The 15604-nt window shown below is 39.0% G+C and overlaps 1 protein-coding gene across 1 annotated transcript; it reads left to right on the top strand.

Moving 5' to 3' along the window:
• Positions 1–731: 731 nt before the first annotated feature.
• LOC131770445 (uncharacterized) lies at positions 732–14210 on the top strand. Its single transcript, XM_059086156.2, has 11 exons — positions 732–2379; positions 3825–5458; positions 5918–5966; positions 6140–6299; positions 6984–7330; positions 7879–8105; positions 8664–8971; positions 9575–9904; positions 11219–11375; positions 12047–12335; positions 13125–14210. Exons 1-11 carry the CDS (start codon positions 732–734, stop codon positions 13451–13453), a joined length of 5478 nt encoding a protein of 1825 aa, XP_058942139.2. The 3' UTR covers positions 13454–14210.
• Positions 14211–15604: the final 1394 nt, after the last annotated feature.

The following is a 15604-nucleotide window of genomic DNA, read 5'->3' as shown; positions in this document are numbered from 1 at the left end:
CCTGCTATTAGCTCATGTATCGCTTGCGGTCAGCAGCTACAAACTCGTCGTTTCTCCCCTTTCCTCCAATCTTGACTACACTCTAAGCTTCAGTGGTCGCAAAGCCTAGTTTTCGTGCCTTCGGATAACTCTCTCGGGGATTATATCTCAGGAGCAACAGAAGAGCGTTTTAAATTTGAGTCGGCTCTTTTGGGAAAAAAAATAATCATAACAAGCATCTTGGGAACGCCTAGGTTCAATTCCTCCCTACAAGACAAGGACAATGATTAAAAACAGGTTTTAACATCAATGTATCTTTCAAGTTGGTGGTTTAAAAGAGTAGAAAAAAGAATTAAAAAGGCAGTCGACGTTAGTTTTACACCCGGTTTGAGATGAATACGCCAGAGCAAGCTTAAAGTTTGTGCTAAGCCGCACGCGAACAGAACAGGGGAAGTTTTGATTACGGTGCGTCCCGTGTTATTCAGATCTTTCCTAAGTAAATGATGGCCTAGTTATCGTAGCACAAAAGTGAAATGTATGATATAAATTTACAAAAAAGAAAAAAAAAGGAATAAATGGGTGAATAAATCAAGGTTTAAAAGACCAAAAGAGATTGACCTACCGAGCCTGAATGGTTGTACTTACTTAAATTTTGGGGTATGCGTGATGAGATCGCGTGACTTGTCACTGTACACGCGTGGGGACATACGGAGCGGTCAGCAGTATCGTGGTTGAAAAAAAAGTTATCAAAGATGGCGGCCGTTGGTATCGAAAGTGCGCCAGGTTTACAACAACTTTTCAAAGACATTTCTCCAAAATTTAAAGCTGTAGAATCAGAAAGCATCGTGAAAACTTTAAAAAAGAATTATGGAGGGAAATTTGATCTGCTGGATAGTCACGATCTGATGAAATGTTTTCAACTTCTTGAAAAGCATGGCTATGTATCTGACAACAAACTTAACCTAATCGAAGACTTCGTTGCTACAAAATCTGACGAGGAGAAGCTCATTAAGAAAGATATAGATCGTTTCAAGGCCTCACGTTTGGGTAAAGGTGATCCAGAGAAGAAGTTACAAGGACGGAGCGAAGAAATCAAAATAATTAACAAAAAACTGGAATCGAAAGACACCGTAGTACTAAACTTGTTTGGGTCGTCTGGTGTAGGAAAGACAAAGCTTGCCATTGAAGTTTGCTCACAGTGGCGAGGGAAGTATCGAGTTTTTGATTTACGAGAAGCAAAGGATATGAAAGCGATCTATTACAGCATGCTGCATTCTCTCGAACTAGTAATCCCAGTTGGTCGTGTTGATCAAAATTATGTTGTTACCAAAGTTCTAGAGAAGGTTGAAGAGTTTAAAGGTGAGAAAGATGCCGTTCTATTTATGCTGGACAATGTAGACCTCTTTACCGCAGGAAAAGGTAAAGAAGGGAAAAACTTGAAAACGGCTTTTATGGAATTTTTGGCAAAGCTCTCAGAAAGCAAAGGAGAACAGTTTCCTTTAAAGCTGCTTCTTACCTCTAAGACTGAGTTAAGAGGTCCCAAAAGGATGGATGATTTTGAAGTGGGTTCGCTAGAGAGGATTTCTTCAGAGAAACTAATTTTTCCTAAGGGATTGACTAATGTTAAACGAGAGCAGAAGGATAATTTAATGAGCATCACTAAAGGATTCCCTCTATTTCTAAAAGGACTAGGAGCTATTATGCGACAAGAACGAAAATCTCCAGAAGAACTTATTGCAGAAATTGTGCATGCTTTAAAAAAAATGAAAGTGGAGCTGGATGTGAGTGGAAAGCTTGCTGGTTTTGATGAAGAAGGAGTGGATATCAATCAGATGTCAGCAGTCAGTTTAATGTTTGAGACACTTTCCACAGAAAGGTTAAAGTTATCTGCAGTAGTGGTTTCCTTGTTTCATGGGCCTTTCTCTGTGGAAACAGCTGCGAAAGTTCTTGGTATTGACCTGTCAGAGGCCATTGTTCAGTTAGAGGGTCTTGTAGCCAGCGAAATAATTTCTGTTGTTGATGAAGAAGCAAAAGAAAGGAAGTATGATATTCACCCTCTCTTATGGAAGTATGCTGACAGTATCAAGAATCATGAAGATTTTCTTGCTCCTTACATGGAGGCAAAAGCACGCTTTTATGAACTTTTTATGTCCAGGATGGAGAAAATTGCCAAACTGATTGAGCCACAATATGTCAAAGCATTCCATTTGTTTGAGAAAGACAGAGGAAACTATGAGTTTACTGTTGAGGTCTCCTTACAACCAGAGTATTTCATTGTTCGAGGTGAATTCCATGAGATTGCTTTGATTGCATCTCTTTTCACTGCAATGCTGAATCATAAAAAAATAATCAAGGTGTTTCATTCCTGGGCTGAGATGTGTGAAGATGATGGAAAAACAGGTGAGGGGCAGTGAAACTTTTCATGTGATATCGATATTGTCCAAATCTCATATTTAGCTTAACCTCATTGTCTGGGGAGACATGGAAGATGTTTCTTTGAAACAGCTTACATGTAGTTTTAACTTATTGCAATAGTTACCTTATTTTATTATATGGCAAGATAGTCCTGAGGTAAATCTGAGTATTCTGATTGGATCTTAATTGGTTGAGATTTTGCCATATGGACCATTTCTTCAGAAACAGTTATAAGCCATGTATTTTTATTTGCAAAGGCATTAAACTCAAAATAAAAAAGTTTGGTCCAAGTTCTGTATAATAAATTACCTACAGTACTGACCTTGCTTGCTTGCTTGAGCCATACTGGTCAACATTGTTCCCTGTCATTTAAGTACAGAAGGAGCTATGCTCGGTCCATACCGTCAATACTGGCCAATATACCTCAGTATGGCCCTTATGCTCAGTTAGTATGAAGTTATTATCTCTTTTGTAATTAGAGGCAGTATTATTCTCTCATGGGAATTCCTGTTATATAAACACCTTTCTATATATTTTTGCTTTTGTCTGAACCCCATCATCAGCTCTCCTGTCCATCATTAAATCCCATGTTCTTAACTTTAGACATTTAGTTTATCATGTAACCTTGTGGCTTTCTGCCATCTATGATGGTTAATGTAATGACACATGGCTGTTTAAACTGTTATTGCAGTTTGGCAATTGGAACAGTGGAGGAGGTCTATATGCAAGTAATTAAAATTTGACAGAGCCACTTTTGGATTACATAATGTCCACAATTATCCCACCAAAATGTCAGACTTGACCTATCTGGAATAGGTAACTAGATTTTGGTGCTAAAGCTACGAGTCGCTGAAATTTGAGTGACTACCTTATTTTATACCTTGCAAACCAAACTCAAGAAAAATCTTTAGTGAGGAGGCTATCCAGGTTCTGATGAGCTTTAAGCTAATATATTGATTAAGGTGGCTCTGTCATGGCACTTGCAGATATTTTATGTCTCAGTCTTTTGTTACTTGTACTTTGCTGTTGATAAAGTCAATTGGAATTTTGTGTTGTGCAGCTCTGGGGTAATTTTGCCACTAATTTTTAAGCCAGCCTGCACTGTGCAATCAGTCAAGCTGAAATTATTCACCAATTTACTCCCAGAAGTCCTATTACCATCGCTTATGTAATTCCACAAGGGAACTGGGGAGAAGCTACTTAGGAGGGGCTCTGAGGATAAGACAGATAAAAAAAATAGTAAAAAAAGAAAGAAAGAAAGAAAAACAAAAAAAGTGAAATTTTTAAACCACTTCTTGGGGAACTGTTATTGAAAGCAAAAAACAATATGTCTTGGGATAATTAATTTACACTTTGTCATTTATAGATACTGAGCACACTTCGTCAGCAGTGATATCTGTTTATTAGTTTGATTCTTCATCTTTGTACAGGTTCTCTTTGCCGAGCGCAGTTAAAGTCCTGGGAAGCCAAGGAAGTTTCAGATGTTGATGGAACAGAGAGAGGATTTGAAACATTGAGGGAAGCTCTGAATTCACTTGAGAAAGTTGAAGATCAAAGTAGTGAATCCTTTATGCTCACCAAGGGGCTTTACTTGCAAGCTGAAGGTGAAATCCTTTGGAGAAACAGAGACTATAAAAAGGCACTGGCAAGTCTGGAGTTGTCCTTAACTTTCTCTGAACCACTGCTAAAGGAGCATACTGATCTTGCAAGGTGCTACAATGCTATTGGAAACAGCTTTTTTCACCTGGACCAGCCCAGTAAAGCGCTTGAGTTCTATGAAAAAGCCTACAAAATGCAAGAGAAATTAGGATCGGAGAATCACTTTGACATGCCAATGTACAAGAATCAGATTGGAACTGCGTATGAAGGCCTTAAAGATTATGGAAAGGCGGTTCAATGGTACAGAGATGCACTAATTCTTTTGGAGGATCTTAAACTTTTAGGTGATTTGGACGAGGCACTCTTCTCAAGAAATCTTGCTAATGCACTCATGTTTCAAGACAAATATAAAGAGGCAATTGAACCTTCAGAGAGGGCTTACAACATAAGGATGAAGCTTCTCGGAAATCACCCACAGACTGTGCGCAGCATTTTTCAACGAGGGGTCCTTCAGGCCAATCTTAAACACCGAAACGAAGCTTTGAAGCTGTTTCTTGAAGCATGGGAGATGGAAAAGTCACTTGATGCAGGAAACCATAGTGAAGTGTGGCGAAAGATTATCACAGGTGTGGAAGATATGTGTGATTGGACACTCAGTTTTCTACAGAAGAGGTCATTTAGGAAAGAGGCTTTCAAGTTTTGTCAACGTTTCTGGGAAGAACAGAAAGCTTCTCAACAATTCACTTTCAATATGTTTAACAAAGGCATCGTTGATGCTCTGAATGATCTTGCTCATGACAAGAAAGACAAAGCTGTAGTACAAAAGGAACAGTTTTGGTTCTACGAGGCGAGGTGCAATGCTAACGAGAGAGAGTTTCAAGAGGACTTTGATTTGGAAACTGATAATAATGCTCTCTGTGACATGCTGAGAAAGAGGGAAAATCTCTTGAACGAGACAGTGGAGCTCTGCTCTCGACTTAAGGAACGCGAGAAGGTGAAGAAATACAAAATGGACAAGGTGGCTTTGTACAAAATGTTTCTGGTGAGAGTGGGTTTCCTTGGAAACAAAGAGGACAGGTCGGACAAAGCGTCATTGAAGATGAAGGTAGAAGAACTTTACAAAGAGACAGGACAAAAAGGAATGATCCTGAAATTTCGAGAGACATTGTTGGATTCGTGGCAAAAGCAGTGGGAAGAAGGAAAAAGTATCGAAAAAACGGAGAAGATCGGCTTGGAAAGGGAGAGAACAATCGAGGGAATTCTCAATCTGTGCCTGGAACTCAAAAAAGTAAATATGTACAGACGGTATGGACAAGAAGCATTGAGCTTTTATGAGGAGATATGGGAGATAAAACATGCTAAGATGAAGGACCGTGAAATGAAGAAGTTTCTTCGTAAACTCAAAGAGTTGGCATCGTCCATTGAAGATTACACGAGCGAGAAGTTCTACAAAATTGCATTACAGGTAAGTAAACGTCGAGCTTGTCTGTTATGCAAGCAGCTTTTTGTATCAGCTGTTCTCTCTTCACTTTACACACATGACTTAACTCTTTTACTTCCAAGATCTAATTAGTGATTCTCCTTACTGTCTACCAAACAATTCTTATGATGTTATTTTGGATAATTTGGTTTGAGATCAACTTGTAATATCCTTATGGATATTTTTCTTTATTCTCACAACTTCTCTGCTTGTTATTGTATTGGTATTGTAAGGAGAACTTCTGTCTTGGTCACTCTTGGAGGAAAAGGGCTAATCCCATCATTTGATGTACCATGTGTTTGTTCTGTTTTGCTCTGTTTTCTGTTCTGATTTGATGTAGTCACCACTGGCAACAAATCCTCATTGTTGGACATTGATAATGCCAAAATTCAGATACATTTAGTCTCTAAATTTCTGTTTTCAACTGTTGTTATTTGTTTCCAGGTGCTGAATGAAACCGGGAGACATCCAGGAGCCAAATTAAGGCCAAGAGGTACTAAAATTATGTAGAATTTTGAATTTTCGTGAACTCGAACATCTGAAAGAGAAATATTATGATGGTTCATGCTGTCAAAGATCCAGACTTCCTTCTTGCCTGGTTTTTAGTTTCCATGGCTTTACTTATAGCATGTTGCCTTCTCCTGACCTTTCTATCTTCTCCTATAGCTGCACAGACTTTTCCTACACCGAAGGAAGAGGAGAAGGTTAGGGAAGAAGAAGAATTGGAGATCGAAATTGGTTCAGAAGAAGAGAGTGAGGTTGGAGCTGAGGAGCAAGTAGACACAGATGAAGATGTTCAAACTGAGGACAGAACCATCATCTTCGAGTAAGTGACAAAATGTCGTTTTTCAATATCTTATCTTCGAATAATTACACAGATGATCGTGGAGACGTGCTCTCTGATTGGTCGAGAATTCTCCTTATTTTGCTATAATGAACCCGCTGGAAATTATTACAATAGCGAAGAACTGAATTGTAAATAGCCGCTATCTATCTTTTTACTATGTTTCTGGGGAAGAAAACAAACAAAAAAACCAATTCAGTTTCTTTGATACTTGCTCTAGGAACTTGACTCTAAGAATCATATTCCTTGTCTTCGCGAGTAGTCTAAGTAGTCAAGTAGTCGTCCGAAACTCAACAAAAAGACAGGCTCGTGTATGTTTTTATTTTATTTTGTTCCCAACCGCAAAACGTCATGCATCTCACTTTTCTCACTGCCTATCACGGAATAAATAGCGAGTAGCGTAGCCAATCAGATTGAAGTATTTGTGATAGAACAAATGTTGATTCATGTTAATGTCGAAGAATTCGACATTTTCCCGTCACCCTTCGCGAAGAATTGTTTAATGACTGAGCGTCAGTTCAGTTTTGATTACTTGAAGTCATTCTTGATTCTCCCACTGCATGATGAAAAGTATTTTTTTAACGGAAGTCTCATCATCTATTCTATCAATCAAACTCAGTTACAAGATTACCAAAAATTACTTATTTATTATCTTGAATCTCACAGAGACACTGTAACAGTACAAGGTGGCCACTGGGACGCGAAGAAGGCAGCAACTCACTTGGTATTTCCACCTGGTTTTGTTGCTAAAGACACTGCGCTGACTCTTTTCAGATGGAAACCCTCCAAGCGTTCACCTCCTCTTCAGCCAAATGAAGCCGTGGTTAGTAATGTTCTTGAACTATCGGCAGAAGGCGCTGAAGGTCTTCAGTTCAAAAGAAAAGTCACTGTGGGAATTTCGCACAGCGGACCGGACCTTAGAGGATATGAAGTGGTGATAAAGAACTTGACAGACGCAGAAAGAAATGAATGGGAAGAGGCTGAAGAAACAGTCGACTTTCGATCTGTATCAGGTAGAGGCTGGCTTTTATCGTCAATTTATTACACATTAGGTCTCATTTGAAAATGTCTGCCTGTTGATTTCTTAACTTGTATTTTCCAAGGATTTATAGTTCATGTTTTGATGCTTCTGCATTGTCAAAAACCCCCTTCACTCAAACAGTATAAAAATTGGCTCTCTCAAAATGGTCCGTATGGCATTGAAATGAACAATAACACTAAACCAAGGTTTTTCCTTTTGTTTGTTTTTTTTTTTGTTCCGTGTTGATGTGTTTAGTGTTTTTCTACTTGAATTTAATATGAACACGATCCACCGAATAGATAACTTGCGCAACAAACATTTCTGAGTTTGATGACTTATCATTCTAACATTACTTACACAGTACAAAGCTTCCAACAATAACACCATAATATACATACTAGAGAGGAGTGTCGACCTACCAAGTCACAAATGGAAAATAAACGAGCCGAAAACGACGAAGTTTCAAGGCGTTATCAAGTGCAGTGACCCTCATTTAAACTGGTAACTTGTTCTAAATTTTCATCCTTGACTTATTTTCAGATCTGCAGATGGCTTATCGCGATGATTTTCCTGATTATTGCCTTCCTGTTGCTGAGACTAAAATTACCCAGTGTTCCACATTTGCAGTGGTTTGCCGTCTCAAGGCCCACAAGTTCACCATAACCTCGCAACCGTCCACCCTTTCATTACCAGGCTTCCCATTGGTCAAGGTGCACTTTCCCTCAAACGCAGTCTCCGCCTCAGAAGAATTGCACGTGACTGTCACAGTAAGTATCTGATTGCGCTAAACAATTACGGCTAGTTACATGGTTCTTTGAGTTGGGCAAAAAATATTTTTTGTGGTTCTTTGAGTCAAGCAAAAAAATGTTTTTTAGTTCGTTTTCTTTTTCCAGTTATTAAATTGGTTAAGCCCAAAATTGTTCTTTTTTTCTGTCGCTATATATAAACAGTAGCCTTCATTTGACGCGAAAACGTGCACGGATATTTGTCCGCGGACATTATCTGTTCCGAGATGCGACCAATGGCGAAGTTCGAGGAAAACAGTAAGGAAAACTGTAAGCTTAGAGCTTCTCTTACCACTCAACGCATGGCAACGTGAAGTCTTAAATAAATGAATATTTCATATGATTAATATTAGTTCTGAAGAGGGGCTAACGCTCGAAAAGTCAGCTCAAGATCTCTTTATAGTGGGCAATTTACATCAGCAACTCAGTTGATAAAAACAAATTATCTTGTTTTAGAAATGGATTTTACGCTGGCCACAATTTATTGTTGGCTCGCTTTCTCTTCCAACTGACTGAATTTCGTTTCTCCATTGCTTGTAGATACAAGAATTTCGCAACAGAGAGTTAAGAAACAAGGAGATGTTGGCCGGCCCGATACTCAGTGTTCTGTGCAGTAAGGAGGTGGAGTTCCAGGAACCAGTCACTGTACAGCTGCCGTTATCCTTAAGAGACACGGATCAGGCTGCTGAGTTATTGGGTATTCCTGATCTGTCATTCGTCCGTGCCCGAGTCTTGTTGCAACCATCTGATGGAACAGAACGAGAATGGACCGAAATTACAGATGTTCTTGATTCCCCCCCTTGGCTGGAGGGGACTCTCATCAAGTTCAGTGTGAAGCACTTCTCGAAGTATGCCAAAGTAACCATCTGCTTTCAAATTGTTAGATGTTTTATGAGCGCTTTGCGTCTCTATTGGAGCAATATTTGAAAAACCTCAACTCGGAACAAAAATAACTGGAAGCAAAACAAAACGTAGGGAATCAAGGTAGATCGGGTTGAAATTAGCACGACAATATCGGGGAACATGCAGCTGATGTTTATTTAAAGCGTGAATTATTTTCTTGCGATAAACCTGCATCCCAATTTTATTTGATTTACTTGTAAGTAGATTAAAAGCATCTCTAGAAAGAATATTAGATTTCAAACATCATCTTACCTATGTAAATTCGCCTCACTCGTCAATCAGGGGTCGAAATTTTGTTCGCACCGTCTACAAATGATTCACATCTTGCGCTTTGTAAAACCACGAGCTCTGCTTTTGCTTCTGTTGTATTTTGCTTGATTTTGTCATTGATAATATTATTATTATTATTATTATTATTATTATTATTACTATTATCATTATCAGTATCGTAATATATTTTTTGAATGGCAAGGGGATTATTTTATGTTTTAAGCTCAAGCTAGTTGCAGGAGGGAGGTAATTCTGGTGTTGCTTTTGTTTGGTTGCAGACTTTGGGGCTGGATAGATTGGTGCGTTAAACCAGTCTTGTCACAAATGGTCGAATTAGCACGTAGCTTTGACACACACAATGTGCCCCAAGTGGCAGTTTTTACAGCTTGTCTTCCAGCAAATACCAGCTTAGGTTCTACAAAAATGCTGCGTGTGATTTGCAGTTCAAGTAACGCGACACGGAAGCACATTAAAGATGAGGAGGAATACTTGTTGGAAGAAGAAAATGCATGGGATTACATGGCACCTCACGACGTGGCTTATGTGTTTTTTTCAGGGAGCGTGGTTCAGCCGGCCGAGGTCGCGGATTTAGAAGACTTTTTTGTCAGGTAACACTTCGGTAGGCATTTGTCGATACCTAGAACATCTAGTTTGATCTGAAATAACAAAATATTGATTAACAAGAAATGTGAAATTTTTGTGACCATGATGGTGGGTGAGTCACCTTCTCTTGAGGTAATTTGAACATAGTCGGTACTCGCAAATTCATCTGGTCGAGTGGCTGTTTGTCCATCAGATGTTAGAAATTTAAGATGCAGCATACAATGCTAGTCGAGGACCATATCAAAAAAAAAAATTTCAGACCAAGTCTTAGAATGATTGCAGAGTGTTTGGATATTTTTGCGTGAAGTTCCAAAAAGTGTTTGTACTTTCGGAGAAGTTTCATGGATTAAATGTGGTTGATCATTACTTTTTTATTATAATAATATGCATGAAAAAATTAAGCGCTCCTGATTGGCTGAAAACGAGTGCATCATCATGTAACACGAATGAAGATTGCAACTAGCGCGTGCACGGTTTCAAATTTCGTTGTCGTGTCTCTGTGATGTTTCTTCATGTACATTATTATCAAGTAATAACATGTTTTATCTTGCAATTTGGTGTAATAGGCACTTGTACATTTTTCAAAGACTACAAATTGCAATTGCTTTACGGGCTCGTGCAATTTTGTTGTCTGTACAAAATTTAATCGTGGTTATTAACACCAAATTACACTCGAAATAATTTTATTACCCATACTTAAAATAGATTTCAGTTTCACGAGAGAACTTTTCAAAGCCATGTTTCGGTGTGACTCATGCCATCAGCGTTGTAATGTTTTGACACGTTACATGCAAATACGTTATAATTTTAAATCAAATGGAATGTTTGAAACTAGAACCGTTACAATAGTTGAAGTACACAATAGCAAGCACGAATGTAATACTTGAAAAGTAAATCTATGTGGACAAAAAATTACAATTGCATCTGAACATTCAGCTGTGGTTGCAAGCGGCCAATGTATTATGCCTCCATGTGAATCTGAAATTTTTTTCAGTTATACTACCATTATGACGAAGTTGCGCGGAGAAGTGTTAGTTGTAAGAACTTGATAATTAAATGATTTTTCGCAGCTGCAATTTGGCAGAGCAATATCAATGCTCGAATCATGACGGTCATGTAACGAAGGTACCGCCTTAGCTATTGCACAGCTTTTAGCCTTTATTTTTCAATCATTGTTCCAAATGGCCCACAATTTCATGACCTACTTCCTTTAGCGAACTTCACTCTAACAAGAACTTAGGAAAAATTTTGATAACTTTAGAAGACGATTATCCCTAATCTTCTTTATACGTTAAGACTTTTTCCTCCATGCCTTGCAGATTTGAAAAAGATGATTCCTTTAAGAGGAGTTTGAGGGTACGCGTTGTCGACAAAGGATGGCTAAAAATTGAGTTCTACAACAGCAGAGAAAAGAAGCCAGAAAATAAACTGTGCAAACTAGAAATGGACCTTCCCCCTCGAAAAAGAGACATTGAGGTAAAGGGTATTATCAGGTAAAAAGCAATACTGCAAAGACGTGGTTTTGACTTCTGTCTCGAAGCAAAATAAACTGGACTAAACCAAACGCCGTTTTTCTGACTTCGTCCTTATGGGCGGGCAGGCTGGGAGCATAGAACATCGTTGAAAGCCAACATCAATCGTCTGCACATACCCAGGCTCTTCCCGGAAAATATATAATGCATAGCAACCAAAGTCCATTGAAAATGATCGTAAATGACTTGAAAAAGTATTTACGACCCTAGTAAGGAACTGGAATCTGTCAGCTTGTCAGCATTTATCACAAGGGGGAAGGGGGGGGTCACATCATTTTCAGGGGTAACGGAGGGGAGATTAGTCGTCTCCAACAGAGCACAAAGGGGCACTATGTAAAGAAAATTGGATTTAGGTTAACTGCCAATCACGGGGGAAGGGTGGGGTCATATGAATATTACAGAGCCTCATGGGGGGACTAGGTAAATTTTGTGTTGTGAAACTGCTAAAAGCGTCTGTATACCCCTTCCTCCCCCTCCCCGTGATAAATTGTGCCTAGTCCATTGAAAAGTACATGGGTATTTGGAGTAGAAAAGTTATTTCCTTCGCGCACTGTTGGCGTTTCCCTGCCAGATAAGGGCGTTCTACTGGATAATTACACCCAATTTTTCTCGCAGAAGACTCCCGTGGAGTTTTTTGGAGTTCCTTTGGATGACAACAGCATTCTTCACGATGCTCCGTTTCCGGAAATCCTTGCAGAATGTCGAGGAGTGTTGGAAGAAATGAACCTGGGGAAGATATGGGGAAGTCATGTTGATAGGGACGTCGACGGACAAAATCGATATAGTTTTTACAAAGCCCTGGCGAGCCTACCACCAGATGACCAACAAAAATGCTTTGAAAAGATCGTTGAGTGTTTGCAAAGAAGTGAGGGAACCAAACACATCGGAGATCACCTCTTAAAAGGTAGATTCAGTTTCGTGAGGTGCTTACCACTTCACGTTCCTCATAACAACATCAGTTCGCTCTTTTCGTTCCTTCCAACATGTTACATTCTTGCAGTTTTCAGTTACTTCGCAGAAGTGCCAAATGGCAAGAAGAACCCGAGGCAGGCTTTAACCGGAAAAGGGAAAACATTTTTTAATTACTTCGGCCTCCTACTGGGGATGGGTACTTTTGATTTACAATCAGATCATATGACGTAAAGTTAAAAGTTTTTGTTTGTTGCGAAATTTCAAAGTAATGACTACACACAGACTATTTCATGCAACATTATTTTGGAAGAGCATGTGTTGTTTTTGAACGAAAATGGTGTGATCTTTTAGTCGAGGTTTGACTAAAACTGTCAACCGGTCCTGGAAATCGGTCATAATCCCTGAATATAATGGACAGATTTTCAGGTGAGATCTTGTCGATGCAAAGAAAAACATCAGTAATACATAATATATAATTTCACGCTGACAAAGACGCTGCCTTAACCTCGAGTTAGCCAGCAAAACGACACGGTCAGCGTACGACATAAGGTACCAGACACTATAAATCGCCGGGGGGGGGGGGGGGGTGAGGATTTTTTTGGGAGGATCATATGGTTTTCGGGGGAACAGTCGTCGCCAACAGGGTAAAAGGGGGGACTATAGACAATTGACTGACAATTACCTGCCAATGACGGAAGATGGTAAAAATATTAGAGAGCCTTAGAAGGTATCGGGTGATTTGTGTTGTGAAATTCGACTAATTTATACTTTTTTTTCTCAGCCAAAGCTTTAATTCAGAAACCGCCCACTGAAGGTGTGCTTGATGTGATAGCTGAGAAATTGAGGACAGGTCCATTGTGGAAGAAATTCGCCAGAGAATTGGAAATTAAGCAGTGTGTTATTGCCAATATTCAAGAGGAAGAGGAGGATGGACAGGAGCGCTGCAGGGCAGCACTAGAAACTTGGCTTCAGAACAAAGGATCTAAGGCTACAAATAGAGAGTTAATGTTGTGCTTAACGAACATGGGGTATGGTAATGTGAACTGGCATATAATGATCAAACTCAACCTTGTTACCAGAGATAATATACCACCGGAAGAGCGAGAATGATCGGTGATCTTTACGTTAGTTACGTTTGTAAAGACCTAGTTGAATATGAGTGCTATTTTCCCACATCACTGTGCGAAAGAATTTGCCCCATGAAGGCGTGATATCATTACTGAATTAAAAGGGATTTTTCGCATGAAGGCCGGAAAACACTTTTAAAAAGTTCCTTAAACACCTCGTGGACGTAAGGTTCGCCCGGAAAAATTTGCTCAGGGCAACTAGAGGAATTATTATCTTTCTATCTTCCACAGAATTGTTTCTCTGCAACAAGTCGCACAAGTTTAGAACAATTTAGATGTTACAATAATCGTAGCCATAAATTGAGTTGCCCGAGTCGTTGCCTCTTTTTAGCGGGTTTCAAGTGAACAGACCTAGCTAAAAGATTAAACAGTTTCTTGTTCGATAAGAATGTACATATCAGGAATTTTTAACTTAATATCCTTACATTTGAGGTAACGTTTTATTTACCTCTTAATAGCCTCGTTTTCTCGGTCTGTACTGTATTTGTGCGTTCGGTTTTAAATCCGTGCGGACAAAACGAGGTTCCGTAAATTACATTATGGACTGTAAAAACGCGGTTAGTAAGATATTTATTTCATCTATTGGTGCAAATAGATGGGGAATTTAGCGGGTCTTACGTAGAAATACGGCCTGCTAAATTGACCAATCATAGTGATGCAGTAATTTGCAGCACCCTTCTATTCGAGCAAGACTAAACCTTTTTTTTTTTATCCTTTCTCTTTTGGGCCCCCCCCCCCCCCCGCTCTATTTTTCGTTTTTTTTTTCACAGTTTTCTATTATCTACAATTTTCATTCATCCTTTAAACCCGTTTAAACAGTCATGATAGTTTATGATAGTTTTTAACTATCACGCGCGTCTGAACAAGAACTTCCATGCTTTATCATTAACTATCATCAACTATCATGACCGTTTGAACGGGGCTTTAGGCTTTTGAACTACACATCTTAATGTATTGTGTAGAGTGTTCAAAGAAAGAAATTGCTATGTAAGAAAACTCACAATGAAGGTTATTTAATGTAGTGTATATTTAATGTAATGGTTATTTAATGTAATGTATAGAAAGTTAAGATAAATTTTTATGTTTAGAAATTGTGCTTCACGATGGAGGCTGTTCGTTTATTCATTTTACGAAAGAAAACTCACAAAGAACATATACAAATATACACAAATACACAAATACACAAATAATTTTTTCTACTAGAAAGTTTATATAATTAATTATACTTAGGACTTTTGCTTCAAGATGCAAACTGTGTTTATTTTACTAGAGTGCACCGAGAAAAAAAATCTGTTTTACGAAAGAAAACTCACAATCATCTCCTCAAATCATCTCGTCAAACATTGTTATAACAGGGCTAGTAAATTTGTCTCATCAAATTTAATTGCGCGAGCGTGCTTCATATTCCTATTGAGCACGCTCATGACGTCAGCAAACGTATCCCTCGAGAAAAAAATTTTCCATCGGGTTGAAAATGTTATAAAACAATTGGTTCAAACGTCAGCTGTGCGTTCATCGAGATATGAAGCACGCGGGAAGTTTAGAGACCACTCAAGAAGCTAGAGTTGCTCTCGGCTACGCCTCGAGCAACTCTTACGCATCTTTCGTGCTCTCCAAACTTCCCGCGTGCTTCATATCTCGATGAACGCACGCTGACGTATGAACCAATTGTTAACTGATCCTAGCAGTACGAAGTTTGCCTGTCGTGTAGAAACATTTAAGTAACGGCTTAAGTCATAAGATTCATTTCTTTTCATGTAGCTCAGTAGTACACCATCGCAACACTGAATCTAAAGGTCTGGGGTTCGACTCCTCGTGAAAGAATCATATTTCTTTCCTTTGTTCTACGCTTGTGTTAAGATGAATACAGTCGAACCTGTATTAAGCGGTCAGTTGTCGAGGTCCCGAAATTTGTACCCCTTTAATTACTGTAGATTCCACCTCTATTAAACGGTCACCTCTATTAAGCGGTCGTGGTTGCCTTTACTGAGTCCTAACGGCCTGTTTGTATTTTACCCCACCTGGACTGAACGGTCACTTAAAGTGGGACCACTCAGATAAAACTAAGAATAATCTATCACGTAAAAGTTTATCCATATTTATCTTCCGAAATCAATGTTGGTAGAATTTTTGA

The sequence above is a fragment of the Pocillopora verrucosa genome, chromosome 5, assembly GCF_036669915.1.
Source record: "Pocillopora verrucosa isolate sample1 chromosome 5, ASM3666991v2, whole genome shotgun sequence".
NCBI classification, from domain to species: Eukaryota; Metazoa; Cnidaria; class Anthozoa; order Scleractinia; family Pocilloporidae; genus Pocillopora; species Pocillopora verrucosa.
Note: the sequence above shows the minus strand (reverse complement) of the source record. Positions and strands in the feature narration are given on the sequence as shown.